Source organism: Seriola lalandi, unplaced genomic scaffold, assembly GCF_002814215.2.
Source record: "Seriola lalandi dorsalis isolate HSWRI2012SDOR001 ecotype SW California unplaced genomic scaffold, Sedor1 jcf7180002054262, whole genome shotgun sequence".
Lineage (NCBI taxonomy): Eukaryota > Metazoa > Chordata > Actinopteri > Carangiformes > Carangidae > Seriola > Seriola lalandi.
In genome coordinates this window covers 78,598-94,921 of record NW_019524815.1, presented here as the reverse complement: position 1 = coordinate 94,921, position 16,324 = coordinate 78,598, and the positions used below count along the sequence as shown (strand labels likewise).

At 39.0% G+C, this 16,324-nt stretch overlaps 2 protein-coding genes across 2 annotated transcripts; one reads left to right on the top strand and one right to left on the bottom strand.

Annotated features, from left to right (window-relative positions):
* Nucleotides 1–1,607: 1,607 nt before the first annotated feature.
* Nucleotides 1,608–4,916, top strand: LOC111654174 (acidic mammalian chitinase-like). The gene is made up of 11 exons (XM_023405070.2): nucleotides 1,608–1,649; nucleotides 1,829–1,858; nucleotides 1,978–2,179; nucleotides 2,315–2,371; nucleotides 2,459–2,624; nucleotides 2,873–2,997; nucleotides 3,154–3,277; nucleotides 3,437–3,622; nucleotides 3,797–3,916; nucleotides 4,174–4,315; nucleotides 4,418–4,916. Exons 1-11 carry the CDS (start codon nucleotides 1,625–1,627, stop codon nucleotides 4,708–4,710), a joined length of 1,470 nt encoding a protein of 489 aa, XP_023260838.1. The 5' UTR covers nucleotides 1,608–1,624; the 3' UTR covers nucleotides 4,711–4,916.
* Nucleotides 4,917–4,997: 81 nt separating this feature from the next.
* On the bottom strand, nucleotides 4,998–9,595 carry slc60a1b (solute carrier family 60 member 1b). The gene is made up of 10 exons (XM_023405069.2): nucleotides 8,304–9,595; nucleotides 7,967–8,165; nucleotides 7,477–7,713; nucleotides 7,206–7,368; nucleotides 6,948–7,063; nucleotides 6,640–6,813; nucleotides 6,012–6,159; nucleotides 5,851–5,921; nucleotides 5,591–5,711; nucleotides 4,998–5,488 (listed from the first exon to the last, which is right to left on the bottom strand). The coding sequence occupies exons 1-10, from the start codon at nucleotides 8,531–8,533 to the stop codon at nucleotides 5,394–5,396; spliced, it is 1,554 nt and encodes a 517-aa protein (XP_023260837.1). The 5' UTR covers nucleotides 8,534–9,595; the 3' UTR covers nucleotides 4,998–5,393.
* Nucleotides 9,596–16,324: the final 6,729 nt, after the last annotated feature.

The window sequence follows — 16,324 nt, the reverse complement described above, 5'->3', positions numbered from 1 at the left end:
ATGGTGTGAGATTGTATCAGTTTGCATTTAGACTGACATGTCTTTCAACTTCATGCAACATATTTAAAAACATTACTTTTTATTGAAATCTATAAACTTTTCAGGATGATTTTCCACTTTTAATGAATTATCACAATAGTATAGAGAATAGATTTTCTGAGCTCAAGATGGAACTTGAATGACGTTAATGTGGCCTGAGTCAAGGGGTCAGTCCAGAGAGGTAAAAAACAGAACTGTGCTAGTGAAACATGAAATGAAATAGCACAGATGTTGCCACACCCAGCCACCAAAGTCTGTTTTCGAAAACTATGACTTTTTTCAAAAACCTATACATAGGGTAGTTCTGCAAAATGTGACGTATCACATGTTCGTCTCTTTTTTAATATGAAACTCCTATTATGTTTGCGAGTATTTAAGTTACTGATGAATGAGATCACAGTGTTAGTATTCTTTCATATGATATGTGAGGGATTAGCCTTTGATTTACACCTCGGAGAAGGAATTCTCAAGTAAGCTACTAAATGAACTGTCCTGTGATGATTAAGTGACCTTGGTAAGAATTTAAATTGGATCATCATTAATTCACATTTAACTAAGAAAATCAGGCGGTCAATGAAACATCCCACTCCCAGTACCCTTGACATATGCCCATACATTTTATTTAATTGTTGAGACACACCATGAAAAGCAGAAATAGTTGTTTCATAAAAGTAAATGACATTACTTCTACTGCTAGGCTTTGGCAAGGCCGAATCGTTTTTTCCGCTGACAGCAGCATATCTTTCTTCAAATATTACACAAACTGTTGAAGACAAACAAGGCTGTATGATAATGGCAGCAAAAATGTTTGGATAAGTTCTCCATTCACACTGTGAATGGTTTTGATTTTAATGTAAATCCCGACACATGATGTCGTTTAGTGATGTCAAACATATTTTCCATCACGTCTGCAGTCTTAATAGTTTTCCAAAGGCAATTTTGTCCAGTGTTTATGTCAGTCGACTGCGAACATTTAATGTCACCACTCAACAGAAAAATTTACTGCATGACATGAAACGCACATTTGATAAGATCTGATTGATCTGATTCATTCTCTTTAGTCAAATCACAAAAGAAAATCTGTATTTCCTCTTGTTTTGCTGCGTCTCCATGGTAAAGATATATACAAAATTTCAACATTTAAAATTTGTTCTTTCTTATCAGCTCTTGGATTAGGATTTTCATTACAATTTGACCAATAAGGCATAACTGGGGAACTACACTGTATCTACTTCCCCAAACAAATATTTGTGACACATTTGACATTGTTGTTTTGGGCAATTTGTGAGGATTTTATTTAAACATGTGTCAGGTCTATTTGCTGCAGTACTCTAAACTGTATTTGCTCTGGATAAATGAGACCTTCACACAAGGAGAAAGTGTGCGTGTGCAGAATATGCCTGAAAGCATGATAAGTAATCACATATTACTCCTTAAGTGAGCACATTTTATAATCTTCTTTGAAACAATCATTTGCAAATAAACACCTATTTTGGCATATGTCCCATTTTTGTTATGTTTGAACATACTGGGTGTGTATAAAAATGAGTGCCCCAGTTAGTTGACCTCCTTGTACAAGGTAGTCATGGGCAAAGTAGTGTTTGTGACGGGTAAGTCTGTGCTGAAATTCTTCTCTCTTTTATATTTCGTAGATGGCTTCCTAAAAATTGCTATTTCTCTGATTTGGATGAACATTACATCACATGAATTTTTAGGTTGCAATTTTAGCATTTTTTTCACCACTTATTTCTTTGGCCCAAGATAACTGTGTATTTTCTTAACTTTACAGCTCTGGCCCTGCTGCTGCACGCACAGCTTGGTAAGTGATTTATGAATATGATATATAGAGCATATATTTATTCTTCTTTTTATGGTTGGAAAATTGCATTGCATGGTTCATGTTTGGTCCATAAATAATGAATTTCTTATGTATCAAAGGCTCATCCTTCATACTGTCATGCTACTTCACAAACTGGGCACAGTACAGACCACCTCCAACCATTTATATGCCCAATGACATCGACCCATGCCTGTGTACCCATCTTCTGTATGCCTTCGCCACCATTAAGAATGGCCAACTGGCCACCTATGAGTGGAATGATGTGGAACTCTACAGTCAGTTCAATGGCCTCAAGAACATGTGAGTCAATAAAAAAAATATGTTTTCTCTTGTATAAAAGGAAATAATTCCCATAAACAACAATAAAGTTAGAACAATAAAGCACAAGTGTTTTTAGTTGCCACTAAAGAGTAAAAACTTCTGATTCCTTGGCAGGAATGGTAACCTGAAGACTCTTCTGTCTGTTGGAGGGTGGAACTTTGGCTCTGCAGGGTGAGATAATCTGCAGAAATCTGCACACTTGGCACTCTAAACAATGAGGATCATCCGCTTTAATACATTTCTCTTCCTGCACTATAGTTTCTCACAAATGGTGTCAAGTCCTGCCAACCGTCAGACCTTCATCAAGTCAGTAATTTCATTCCTGAGGAAGTATGAGTTTGATGGGCTTGACATTGACTGGGAGTATCCAGCCAACAGAGGAAGCCCCCCTGAGGATAAGCAGTACTACGCTGTTTTCCTGGAGGTTTGTTTGCCACGTCTTGTTTTCTGTTTAGATTCCACTTATTCACTATTTTTTCTCTCTTAACTAATAAAACTGTTGAAGCTTGTCTCAATTTTTTTCGGCCAGGCTAAATGTTTCCACAGAGCCTTGATGAATAAAAGATACACAAAAGCAAAACAATTCACAATCTGACCATGTTACAAATCATGGATTATGAGTCCTGGAGTTCAGTTAACACTAAATATTTTATATGTGTTGGCATTCAACAGGAGATGAGAGCTGCCTTTGAGAATGAGGCCAAGCAGAGCAACAGGGCTCGTCTTCTGATGTCTGCTGCTGTGTCGGCTGGAAAGGACACCATTGATTCTGCTTATCAGATTCCCAAGCTTGGACAGTAAGCATTTTAAGCAATATTTGTGGTGTTTCCAATCTTAGACACAGCAGCATAATGGGTCCCTGTTAAATACAACTCTATACTCTAAAATTATTTATTTAAAGTTTGTTAAAGTTGGTGTGGTAACCTCTCGCCATGTTTGTTTTCCACATCCAGGGCCCTGGATATGATCAATGTCATGTCCTATGATTTCCATGGCTCTTGGGACCCTATTACTGGTGAATGTAGCCCCCTGTTTAGAGGCCCTGAGGACCATGGTGGCTTCATCTATTTCAATGTGGTGAGTACTTGAACATCCTCATGGAAATTGTATTAATTTGCCAAAATTGGATGTGTGGAAAGAATATACCTGTCAGTAAATCCACATCTACAACTTTTATCTGCAACTACATAATCTATAGTTCCAAAGCTATGTATATTAACAATTCCTTCGTTCCAGGACTATTCCATGAACTACTGGAAGAGCCAGGGAGCCCCAGCTGAGAAGCTGATTGTTGGTTTCCCCACATATGGTAACACATTCACTCTAAGGAACCCTGCTAACCATGGTGTTGGAGCACTTGTTTCTGGTGCTGGAACTCCAGGAAAGTACACACAAGAGGCTGGAGAACTGGCTTACTTTGAGGTATGCTTTCTTGCTACTGTAAAAAAAAAAAAAAGAAAAAGCTTGAATGTTAATGGTGGCTAATTGTTACTCATATCCTTCTGGGTTGGTTTATCATATTATCACAGACTCCAGATGAAGACGTGAATGAGTTCCGATTCTGTCGTACTGACACATTGCTTTGTGAAATTGCAGATCTGTGGCTTTTTGAAAGATGGAGCAACTCAGGTTTGGAACCAGGCCCAGGATGTGCCATATGCCTACAAGGGGAACCAGTGGGTGGGCTATGACAACATCAAGAGCTTTCAGATCAAGGTAGCAGACACACACAGAATACTTGTTTTATCATTTCTCAGGCCAATCTGTTTGGATGTGATGAATTACTTATGGGCTAAAAATGCTTCCCAATCCCCATAACCTGTCAAAACCTATATTAATTATTATAAAATGATGCCCCCTTCTCTGTATGTGGAGCCTTGCTGCAGTTATCAGCAAACACTGTGTCATGGCCTTGTGATAAGGTTATGTCGATTAAAAAGCTGTCTACAACACCCCCTCCTGGCTGTCTGTAGGTTGACTGGCTGAAGAAGAGTGACTTCGGAGGTGCCATGGTGTGGACAATTGATATGGATGACTACTTGGGCACTTTCTGTAACCAGGGAAAATACCCACTGATTAATGTTCTCAAAAAGGGCCTTAATCTGGAACAAGCATGTAAGACCTTTAATACCCTTATTGTTGACAATCAAGGTGAAATCCATTCGGTTTTTACCAAAAAATCCTTTCATTAAAGAATTAATTTGTGGTGTTTTTCAGCTTGCGCCCCTCCTGCCACACGACTTCCTCCAATTGCCGGAGTGAGCACGACTCCTGGAGATAGCTCTGGAGGAAGCTCCGGCGGGGGCTCCAGTGGCGGCAGCTCTTCCGGTGGGGGCTCCGGCACCAGCGGCATGGACAGTGGGTTCTGTGCTGGAAAGGCCAACGGCATGTATGCTGACCCAACAAACAAGAACCAGTTCTACAACTGCAGCGGGGGAAAAACCTACTTTGAGAACTGTGCTGCTGGTCTGGTCTTTGACAGCTCTTGTTCTTGTTGCAACTGGTCCTAAAGCTGAAGTTATAGATTGACTGGTTAACTGCTCAAAGGCGGGTTGAGTCTGTTTTACATTTGTTCTTAGTTCTCAGAGCCTAACTACTTTGAGTACAAAGAACATCCCTTCACATGTTGGGTGTTAAACAATGTAAACCCCGATGCTGTCGCTTTGAATAGTTCCTTTTAAAAGCAAAGACAAATAAACATTTGAATTGTGTCGTATGTATCCAGTCTTTTCTTTGTTATCAGTTAAAAAATGAGGTGTCAGGATTTTGTTCATGAATGAAAAAAAACTACACTATGTTGACTGTCTCAGTATAACCGTTTTAATAGACATATTATACAGTATGTATATTTCCCTTTACATACGCCAAAATACATATAAACAATATGAAAACAAAAGGTGTAGTTTCTGTGGCAAACTGCTGATATAATCATTATCCTTGTATTGTAAATTTCAAACCCTAATGTAATATAAAACAGAACACAATTTGATGAACACTGTCTGCGATTCACAAAATAGAAAAACAATCTAAGAGTTTGAACCCTAACCTCTAAGAGTAGCACACTATCTACATTGCATCTACCAAGTCATTTCACAGCGCTCATTTTGGTAGGCTTTTGGTAAATCACAAGTCTTTGATGACAAATCGTCTCACACAGTAACAAGTAAAGGATAAAACACAGCTGGTGGTCCCCTCAGCTGCTCTCTTTCTCCTCTTTCTGTTCTGTTTTGGCAGATCCATTCTGCTCTGCCACTGGTTCCTCCACCATGGCAGACTTTTTCGATGTTCCTGTTGGGTTGCATGGGGAGGTGGAGTTGGGGATGATTAGTGTTAAATGAATGAAAACAAACCTTCAGCAGCAGTGTTTGAAGGTTCTGGTTGATACTGTACCCGTGAGGTAATTTCTGTGCATTCGATGGAACAGCAGGAGACCAATGAAGAGGATAAATCCAATGCAGGCGATTATCATTCCGCACAGCAGGAAGCTGTAGCTGCCTTCAGTCTGGATAATCTAGGGATGAGACGGCAACATTAAACTACTGAACATGAATCTAAATCTCCACTGGTCTTGTTTCTGCAATTATGAGCCTATTTCACTTCTTTGACACACACCCTATTTCGATAATAATGAAGTTACTCATCAGACTTACTGAGCCAACCAGAACCTGCATTACCATCTCTCCCATCCCCGCACTTGTCACCAGGACTGAGGTTGCACATCCTGCAAAAGGAAATGGATGGTTTATTTCCTCTCCTTGCTTCACTTCTATTTGTCTATTATTATTATTGTACTATAAACACTTCATTATACCCTGGTAATCAAGGATGTCTTCAGTGTAAGCAAGCATACAGGGGAAGATGCTGCTGAGGAACAGCCCACATAAACAGGTACCAACGTACAAAAAGATGCTGCTGGTGTAGAAAATAAGCAGCATCAACACGGTAACAATAGCACCTGCCTGTAAAAAAATAAAGAGAAGACAGTATGATTAATTTAGTGCTGATATCAATTTTTTGGCCTTGAAGTTTCATCGTGTATGTCTCATCTATAATGAGACCGGGTGACTGGATGTTCGCTTTTAGATCCCCCACGCTCTGGAACTCTCTTCTGACTCAAATCAGACACTGCAACTCTTTAACCGCCCTTAAATCTCTTCTTAAAATGCATTTCTTTGTCTTATCCTTTGGTAATGTCTGATACGTGTTTTATTTATATTGTTTTATTTCTAATTACTGTTTTTACATATTTTTTTGCCTCTTTTCACTTACTGTCAGATCTTTTCGCATAATGTTGATTTGAGATTTTTTTATTTATACTGTTCTACTCCTTTTATTTTGCTCAGGTATTTAGAATTTTTATTTGGTTTTACTTTTTTCTTGTAAAGCACTTAGTAACTTTGTTAAGAAAAGTGTGTATAAATAAAGTTTATAGGCTTTACCAGGTTGAACATGAGCAGTCTCACAGGCTGGAAACGATATGAGAGCGGTATGGACACCAGACGTCCAGCGGTGATCGCTGCCCAGAAGATACTGGCCAGGTAACCTGCTGTCTTATGAGGCAGTGACATTGGTGGTGTCACAGCATAGGTGTACACAAAGCCGGCATATGCACCCTGAAAAAGAAAAAGCGTGTCCTTTAATGTGATCTACTGTCTGTGAAGCAGATTTTGTACACATTCATAAAATTTTATGCGGAACATAATTTGCAAAGTGCACATCATATTATTTATCTGTACTCCTCACTCACCACAATACCATCGGTCATGAAGAGCACCATCCCGCCGAGGATATGAATCATAAAGAAGGATACTGGCAGGCCGCGCAGGTTATCATTCTGACAGCAGCTGAAGATATCCCCGTGACCTGTAACAGAGCGAAAAGTCACAAATAACAGATTGTGCACATAGCATGGCATTTATTGTTTTTTTTTCATCTTAACTGACTGAAATTTAAAGAAAGTATGCATTATTCATTTTGAAATATAGTATAAAAATCACTTCTTTACCTCCAGCTTCATGTTCCTTCTGTTCCACGTCTGGGCCCTCAGCCCCCTGCTGGTTCTCCATTGCTAATTCATCTTTGTCCAGAAGACGAGGAGTGCCGCTGGGGCAGCATGGGATCAGCTGTTCCCGATACATCAGGAACAGGACTGCAATGGGTACAGGCAGCTGAGGATGCACAAAGAAATATTCTGTTTTTACACTTTTGTCATTTCAACTAAAAAACAGATTTAGACTTAAAAACATGGTTCTAAATCTGTTTGTTCAGTGTCGTACATTAATAAGTGCCATGATCCAGAAAGCATAGTGCACAATGGACTCCTCTTCCCCTCCTCCTCCCTCGCTATGAGTTATGTTGTGCTCTGCAATTGGACTGTTTCTCAGCATGTTCCTGAAATGATGCATCATCTCAGTCCCATTCCCCGTGTGATTCCCACAGCCCGTCTCTGAGAGGAAGGGATCTGCAATCAGTGGGCTCACCAGGGCTCCAAACCCAATGAAGAAATGAAGAGCCTGCAAAATGTAGACAAAGACCAGAGACATGACTTACTGTTGCTTTTCAAAAATGCAGTATATCCTAACTTGACAATATACTCCTAAAGATCATGTGCACAAAATAATAGTTAATTTGTCTTCGCATATTTGTGGGAAGACAAAAACTATAGATTTTATTTTGCTTGAACCTGCTATTAATTATTAATTGAATGCAAAAGCTGTCATGTCAGTATCTCTATAGATATGGTGTTGGTACTGCAGGCTTTTTTACCTGTAAAAAAACAGCAGAGTCCTTCTGATAGATGGTCACCAGTTGGATGTTAGCAATGGTGTCAATGACACCCATCGCCAAACCGGACACAGCCATGGCGATGGCCAGCAGGAGAACATTATTGCACAGAGGGATGATGGCAAATATTACAGAGATGACGAGAGCAGAGACAAATAAAGCAGCAAGAGCACTGAACAACCTTTAAGAGAGAAAAGAAACAAATACCAGTAATAATGACAGACAATCATTTTGAGAGTTTTATTATAGTATGCACACCAAACAACTGCACAGGAAAGTCTGGGAGATAATATTCCAGTTGTGAGTTCATGATACTTACGTCCGCTTGAAAACACCACCAACAGAGCTGCCAATCAACAAGCAGAACTGCTGGGCAAAGAATACCCAGGTAATCTGACTGAGTGTTGAGTTAGTTTGACATTGCAAGTCCAAAATTGTAGGTCCAAGGAAAGCGATGCAGAGTCCAAAGCTGAAGAAAACACTCCAGTAGGTCAATGTGTGATGAGCATTCCTTTTGAACAGAGTTACAATCCGCTCATCCATAAACATCTTGGCCACAATAAATATAGATGTAGCTCAGTGACACAGACTGCCAATAATTTTTTTTTTTTTTTACTTTAACAATCTAAAAATGTCACAGCAGCACTTGAAGTTTTGTGGATGCTTGTTGCAGTATAATGAGCTCCGCAATCTCTTTTTAAAGCTTTTAGCTCCCTCCTCTTTGTGTTGCTTAACTGAAAAGGATGTCCTCTTGAGTTAATGGGTGAAGTGGAGGACCTTCCAACAATAATATGCCTATTTGAATTGCGTCAATGATTGTCAATGAAAAAAAAAAGAGTCTGTGTTGAAATGCTACCAGAAGGTGTTTATTTATATGTCATGGCACTTCCAACCCTATGAATGGAAAATGTATCATTCAGGAAGAGATGACGCATAGGGTGTAACAAGACAGATTGTCTTTTCTTTCATACCTGGAGAACCCTATGGCACTTATTACAAAAAAAAGCTTGTATGCTACAAATTACATAATGTGCTATAAAAATGTCAATGAAAATATAAATACAAAGCCGTGACTACAACTGAAACAATGTTGTAGAACCATCAATCCCTCTTTATTCTCATACATTCGCCCAGCTCTGTGAATATTACTTTATTTTTTCTTGCCAGCAAGAAATCTAATGTTGTCATTCCTTGCATAGGATTTTGTACAGTAACTCATTATTGAATAAGTCCAGTATCCAGTATGTGTCCACAATGTTTGAACTTGTTTATTCTTTCTTTTTAGCCACTCTAGCAAAGTGGCTCTATTGATGGCAGTATTGGTCTCTGTCATTCTACCACTTTGGTCCAGACTGAAATATCTCAACAACTATTTGATGCCATGATATTATGTTCAAACATTCACGGTCCCAGAAGATGGATGATTTTGGTTATTCTCTAACTCTTCATTTAATAATGACCAACAGGTCCAAGTTTTCAGTTATCCTGTGAAATACATCCACTTGTACCAGATGGATTTTGTTCATACATTCATGGTTCCCAGAGGATGGATTTCACCATGAGGTTGACATTGACACAACATTATACCTGCTTAATATCAGCATGTTAGCATTGTTATATGTGTGATATGACACTGCAATGATTAGCTTGACCCCATTTCAGAATGGATGTCAACCTGCCAATAAACCAGCAGAAGCCGTGCATCTCAAAGCCACTGAATTATTTAGATATGTGGGAGGCTTACATGTAACTGTTAATTGGGTTTAGAAATGTGTATTCTATAATGAATAATGATGAGTAGTATGCTGTATTACCAGGATCTCAATGGTATGAATAAAAGAAAGGTCTTAATACCTAATCCCCTTAATGATTGCAGAGGAGAAGCAAAGCTTTACTGGTTGTGGCCAAATATGGGCTTCCGGCAAATCCTGACACAGGCTTATTATTACAAATTTTGTGAACATGCATTATATGTTACTACATGTGTGATTTTATGCTCTCAGTAGTCAATGAATTATCTTTAACGAAAGAAGGTTTGCTTGGCTCTTGCTGTTGCAGTGGACAAATCTTACTTTACTTGATATTTCTTTTCCCCCACAATACAGAAATGTAATCCAGATCTATAAAAATATTGCAATGATCCTTTGCCATGATTCAATACCTGCACTGATTTCAGCATGCATGCATGCATGACTCACACAGCCTACAGAGAAAAGCTGTGTAACTGATTTGCCAACATCACCTACAAGGTGGAGATGCTGGTCAGGTACTAAACCCTGAGAAATGTGTGTTTATACAAAAGGCATTCATTAACATCCACTTCCTCTTGTGGAGATATAGCAACACAAGATGACTTCTTCAGGTAATTGTCAACTAACGCAATCTTAGAGGTGTGTAAGAGGATGTTAAAAATCAACAGCAACTTCTGGTTACTGAAGTAGGACATCTGTTTTTGAATGAACTTCTTTACACAGGTTAGATTAGGAAGAGGAATTGGGAATTCACAAAATTACACCTATGCCGTCTTTCTCAATGAAAAATCCATCATCTATGAATAAGCAAATATTGTTCATTTTGAAAGTTTAAGTGCTGGACACAGGAAAAGTCAATTCTCAGTGTATCTTTGCTGGAAGCTGCAAGTTTCTATATCACCCGTGCTGGAAGAGGAACAGCAATATCAAAGTGAGAAATACTCTGTTACATGTAAAGTCCTGCATTTGAAATACTTATATCAAAGTTTGTCGGATATTAACATTTAAATATACATAACATACCAAAAGTGAAAGTGCAGAATCATCATATTTCAAATAACATCATATTTTGTTTGAGTATAAGTATTGAACCATTATGTGTAAAAATCATTGTAATGTTGCAGCAGGTACTACTGGGGAGCTCAATCTATTCATTTGTTGATTACATTTAGTATTTATAATATCAATCTAAAAGATAGCTAGTAACTAAAGTTGTCAAATAAATGTAGCAGAGTAAAAAAATGGAATATTTGCCTCAAATGTAGTGAAGTAGAAGCATAAAGCAGTATAAAATCAAAATCCTCAAGTAAAGTACAACTAGAAATGTGTATCTAAGTACAGTACTTGAGTAGATATCTGTCATTTCTTTCCACCACTGCATATCAAACTTGTGTAAATTGTATATTGTACCACAATTGGCCTCCAAACTAGTTGTGTATCAATGTCACAGAATTATGCACAAAATATCCACCTAATGTCAAACTCTACATCGTTCTACAAAGTGAATCCAGGTTGAACATCCAAGAGAAGTAACAAAGTAACGAAATACATTGCAGTGTAGAGGGGGACTACAAGTTGTGAACTATTTTCTCCACTAGATGGTGTTAAAGTATTGCGTCATTCACAATTCAAAGCAAAATCAATAAGGTTTGCCGCTATATATATTTTTATATAAACATAATTAATCAGCGTTTTACACAAAACAATGAAAGGAACAAAGTAATTATAATACACAACTATCACTGTTATTGAATATGTTACTTCTTGTTGCTTTCTCTCTCTCTCCTTCACACACACACACACACACACACACACACACACACACACACACACACACACACACACACACACACAGACAGAAACAAGCTCAGAGCACAGTATCTCTTTTGCAGTCTGACACATGGTTTGCTGATGGCAGCCACATAAAGAGACAAGACATCAGTAACAGGGTTTAAAGTGGACAAAAGCTGTGTTGCCTTGCTCCTCTCCATCTCATCTCCATAGGCTGACATTTAGCCAACTCTCAATCAGAAGCCTGAGACAGTGCCAGGACAATGTGACAGGAATCATAATCTGATTGCTCTATTTTTCCTCACTGCTCTTTCCCCACCCCTGCTGTTTGCTTTATCTATATATTGCGTTTCTTTAGGGTCCAGCTAGCTCGCAGAGCAAAGCACATGTTGCCAGGTATGATAAAAGTGGAGTAAAAGCCTTGAATTACATGCAGAGATACATTTCTTCTTAAGTCTTGTGTGTATATTTAATCATATGTGAGACAAACATTTGAATGTCTTTGAGAAGGATGAAGGCACAATATGTTTGTGAATTATTACCTGTCAACTCAGGCAGTTATACACGATTCAGTACATTCAGTACAAGTGAGGAGATTGGCTAAAGTAGACAATACACAGCTTGAAGCAATAATAAATGTAGCCTATCCGCACCTATCCACATTTCTCCAGTCAGTCCCCGTAGCCCTGGATGGAAATGCCCTGCAGTGCCCCCCCCCCCCAACACATCTCCTCAGGCTCAAAATAGAGCAGGGATATGTGGTATGCAAACAGACAAGTCTGCAGGGTGAAACAGTGCTAATTCTACAGAGCTCTGTGCTTTCAAACTAGCTGTTGGTGAAGTAGTTAAGATATAAAGCACTTATTAAACTAAGTGCATGAGTAGATCAAAAATGGGTACAATTATTCAGAGAAATTTGAAGAGTCACTTTCATGTGAAATCATTTCTTTGAAACTGATTATAGGGAGCTTTCTCTAGGCAAACTCTTTCTACTTTAGAGATAAGAAGAAAGCAGTCCAAAGATGCTAAAACAGAGATGAAAGTGATCTCATTTTAGCACTACCTAACATCTTGACCTCTTTTTTTGAGATACACTAAAGTTACATTATTTCACAGGATAGCACGTACCTGTCTAGAAGGTATGTCAGCCTACTAATTTGTTTTGCCATTTCTTTTTTCCACTGAAGGAATCACTATGCTTCTGTACTGCACACAAGTCATATGGAGGTAGTCAGTGGATTGTGGAAGGAGTTAAAGTCACTGTTGACTTATTCAATATTCAACTAACACATAACCATAAAAAAGTTAAATCATGTTTTAGTAACAAGCACGTATCGTCTTTCAAGAGCAGAAATTGTAAGGGATATGAATGAATTGCATTCACCTTGTCAATTAACATTTAGCAGATACTGTACATCCAGTATCATTATTTTGCAACCTGGCAAACACATTCAATCTCAACGCTCTTTAATTATGTTGATTAAAAATATTTTCTTCTGAATAACTTCTACATGCCAGGGAAAGCAGAAAAAAATGGCTGATCTTGCAGGAGAGAACTTTTAATCATCCCCAGAGTTATTATGGGAATGCTGTTCTTTCATTGTAATGTTTCCACATTAAGTCTTTCAGAATATAATGAGTTTTGTAGTGTATTGGACTGGGGACAAAGCCTTTTTCTCCAACAGTCCAGCCTTTAATATTATGTGAATACAAGTTTAAGTTCAGTGAAGCGTTGATGCTTATCCAAAGACTTCAGTCAGGAATTCCCACCTAGGATTCTTAAAAGCGCAGCAGCCGATCACATCTGGAGCCCTCTGAAGATAATGGCTTCTGTCAGCCAGTCCCCACTTTGTACTCCAGATGAATGGAGCAATGCTGCATCGTTTGATCCTTGTTAAACTGGCTAACTATACTCCAATGCTCAGTGATGGACTGATCAGACTTACTATGAATTGTATATTAGCGGCCAGTTGTTGCTGTTTCTACATTTTGTCTTGCATAATCTCTTGTCTATATGACTGTCTAGCATCATATTAAACTTCAAGAAAATATACAGAAACTGATACAAATAACTGATAATAACACATAGAACATATTTTCTAAAGGCTCAGCATTTCACACCAAACTTTACTCAGACATCACGTTCAGGTTTTTGGTTTAAAAACTGGTCTAATTTGTTCTTTTGATGCTGTGAAGCTGACATTAATTCCTCTCAGTTGGATTTTAGTGTGTAGGGTGGGCTCTGCTCTAAAATGTTGTAAAATCCTGGACTATATTACTCATCAAATGCCACTCAAGACCAGCTCACAGGTGTTACAGAACGGCTACAACTGACATGATTTTCAGTTTTGCTCATCACAATTCCCAAAAGTTAATTTACTCATATTGCTTTCATTGTCTGAACAACAGTAAAATAAAGATATTTAGCATAATACCATAGAATTTTGACAATGACAATTTTTGTCACTTCAGCTCAATAAAAACAATTCAAATGATTAATCAATTGCCATCAAAAGAGCTGCCAATTACTTATGTTAATCGACTAATTGTTGCAGCTCTAGTTGCTGACTGACCTCTATCATAAACCACCCTTAGATCACTTTTTGTGAAAATACAATAGGAACATCTTAAATGTCTTTGTCAGTTTTCAGTTTAGTTTCTTCATTGATGTTATCAGGAAAGAAAAGAGGATACACATCCTCTCTATTCTCAAATCCTCACAGAGATGAATCATTTTTTTTCCTTGACACCTCCAGAAAGAGAAAGTGGAGTTCAGGTGCAACAAACTCTGCAGAGTGGAATCTGCTAAAACACCCTTGAACCCAAAGAAATTGTCTGTAAACGGTTGTAAATGTAGAGCATATCTACACCCTCTTTTTTAAGGTTTTATCCGAGGTGCTCGAAATGTATTTTCACTGATGTTCTTCTTATATTACTGCACATTTCATATGTTTTAGGGTGAAAAACACAGCCACAGCCTTTTGCAATTGATATCATCTTCTTATCATCTACCTCATCTAAAGAATCTAATGTGTGTGATTGTATGTGGAGGTTACCACGGCAGCATGGCTTCTCCTTGCTTGTGATTTTGCTGTGATTCTAGGAGTCATTGTAATCTATTGAAAACATCTGAATAAAGAGTAAAATTAAAAGTAGCATAACAAAGGATTAGTTTCATAGTGAAGTATGGTTTTCCTGAAATGGATGTGACAGAGTGTTCTAGAGTATAGAAGGCTTACAGCGGGCCAACACAGGAATATAAATCAAGCATTGTGCCCATTTTCATGGATGAAATGCTTTGTCAGTACATCAGCAGAGATAATAATTTGAATGCTGTGATAGAGTGTACGACCTCAGTGGATTTAATGAAAGGCAAGTGATGAATTTGAAACCCCACAGAAGATAACACATATCTGTATTGAGGACTGAACCAGCTTTGTTCCCCTGAAGATTTTTCTGTCAGAGCCAGAAAAAGAACAACTCATGCATGCAGCTGTCAGGTTATACATGTACGTACACACATTCGGACACAGAAAACACAATGGTGATTTATTCTTTTTCTATCATAAGATGTCTCTTGCTTTTCCCTTCTTCTCATTCTCCCTGTCCTCCTCTCCCCCGCCTCTCCCGACACAGTTGTAGAGAGCAGAGCAATGATGCGTGTCTTAGTGAAACCTGGTGAATAGTAATGAACCGAGCCAGTGTGTCTATTTGAGGGAAAGCAAGAGGAAGACAGACAGAGAGAGAGAGAGAGAGAGAGAGAGAGAGAGAGAGAGAGAGAGAGAGAGAGAGAGAGAGAGAGAGAGAGAGGGTTGGGAAGGGTGTGAGGGGAGGGAGGAGGAGGACGAGGAGGAGGAGGAGGGGGGGTAAGACTGAGTGAAAACAGGGCTTCTCTTGCGGCACTGATGCAGCACAAGCAGTGGAGAGAAGCGCAGCGGTGACTGACAAGAGATGCAGTTGCATTAATCCTTTACACGATCGCCTTTGCCTGGTGTCACACAGCTCATTAACCATTCTGACCAGGCCGATGTGATGTCACTCATTTAAACCTTCAGCAAACTGTATCTTTTCTCTGGGTGTGTTGCTTGTGCTTCATTATACAGTACCTCATTCTCCCTATCGAAAGCCCCCCCCCCCCCACATACACACACACACAAAAAGGGGGAGGAGGGTGTATTAGTAGAGGGGGAGAAAGCTGTAAGTGAATGTGACTCACAGAGGGGCAACAACACCTGCTGTCTTCATCCCAGATTCACCAGGCAAAACTGCATTCTCCCTGTGCTAGTGATGGACTGTTAGGAAGACAAAGAAGGGAGAAAAGAGGCCTAAACAAAGACTAAGAGACTCTAAAGACACCACGATCCTCAGATCAGTGCTGACTTCAAGCCACCGCTCAACTGGTATTTGTTTTATTTTGTTTGGTGCTGGGTTTCTGTTTAAAACTTACACCCAAACTGTCAATACTGTGTGTGCAGGGTGACCAAAGCAAAGTGTGTGTCATCATTTGGGAGAAAACGTGTGCGTCTGCATGAATCCAGAGGAAAATGATAGAAATGTGAGCTTCACAGTACACTGCTGAGGGATAAGTGACTGGAATATTCAGCAACTGGCTGCAAAGATCAACTGGAGTGCCAGGGCTGAAAGGAAGGGAACAAACACAATAGACAGCCCCCCTACCTCAGCCCCTCTTTTATCCTTTTCCATCCAGGACCCATGGGCACTCTGCCAACTTGGAATCTTAAGAACTCATTCAAAGAAAGCCAAAGAAAGGGGCTTGTTTAAAATCAGGAGCCATTCT

Coding starts and splice junctions, on each gene's coding strand:
- LOC111654174 (XM_023405070.2), top strand. CDS start 1,625: ATGGGCAAAGTAGTGTTTGTGACGG. Junction 3,278..3,436: donor GCTTCATCTATTTCAATGTG/GTGAGTACTTGA, acceptor CCTTCGTTCCAG/GACTATTCCATGAACTACTG. Junction 3,917..4,173: donor TCAAGAGCTTTCAGATCAAG/GTAGCAGACACA, acceptor GGCTGTCTGTAG/GTTGACTGGCTGAAGAAGAG.
- slc60a1b (XM_023405069.2), bottom strand. CDS start 8,533: ATGTTTATGGATGAGCGGATTGTAACTCTGTTCAAAAGGAATGCTCAT. Junction 8,166..8,303: donor GGTGGTGTTTTCAAGCGGAC/GTAAGTATCATG, acceptor TCTCTCTTAAAG/GTTGTTCAGTGCTCTTGCTG. Junction 7,369..7,476: donor GGATCATGGCACTTATTAAT/GTACGACACTGA, acceptor GTGCATCCTCAG/CTGCCTGTACCCATTGCAGT.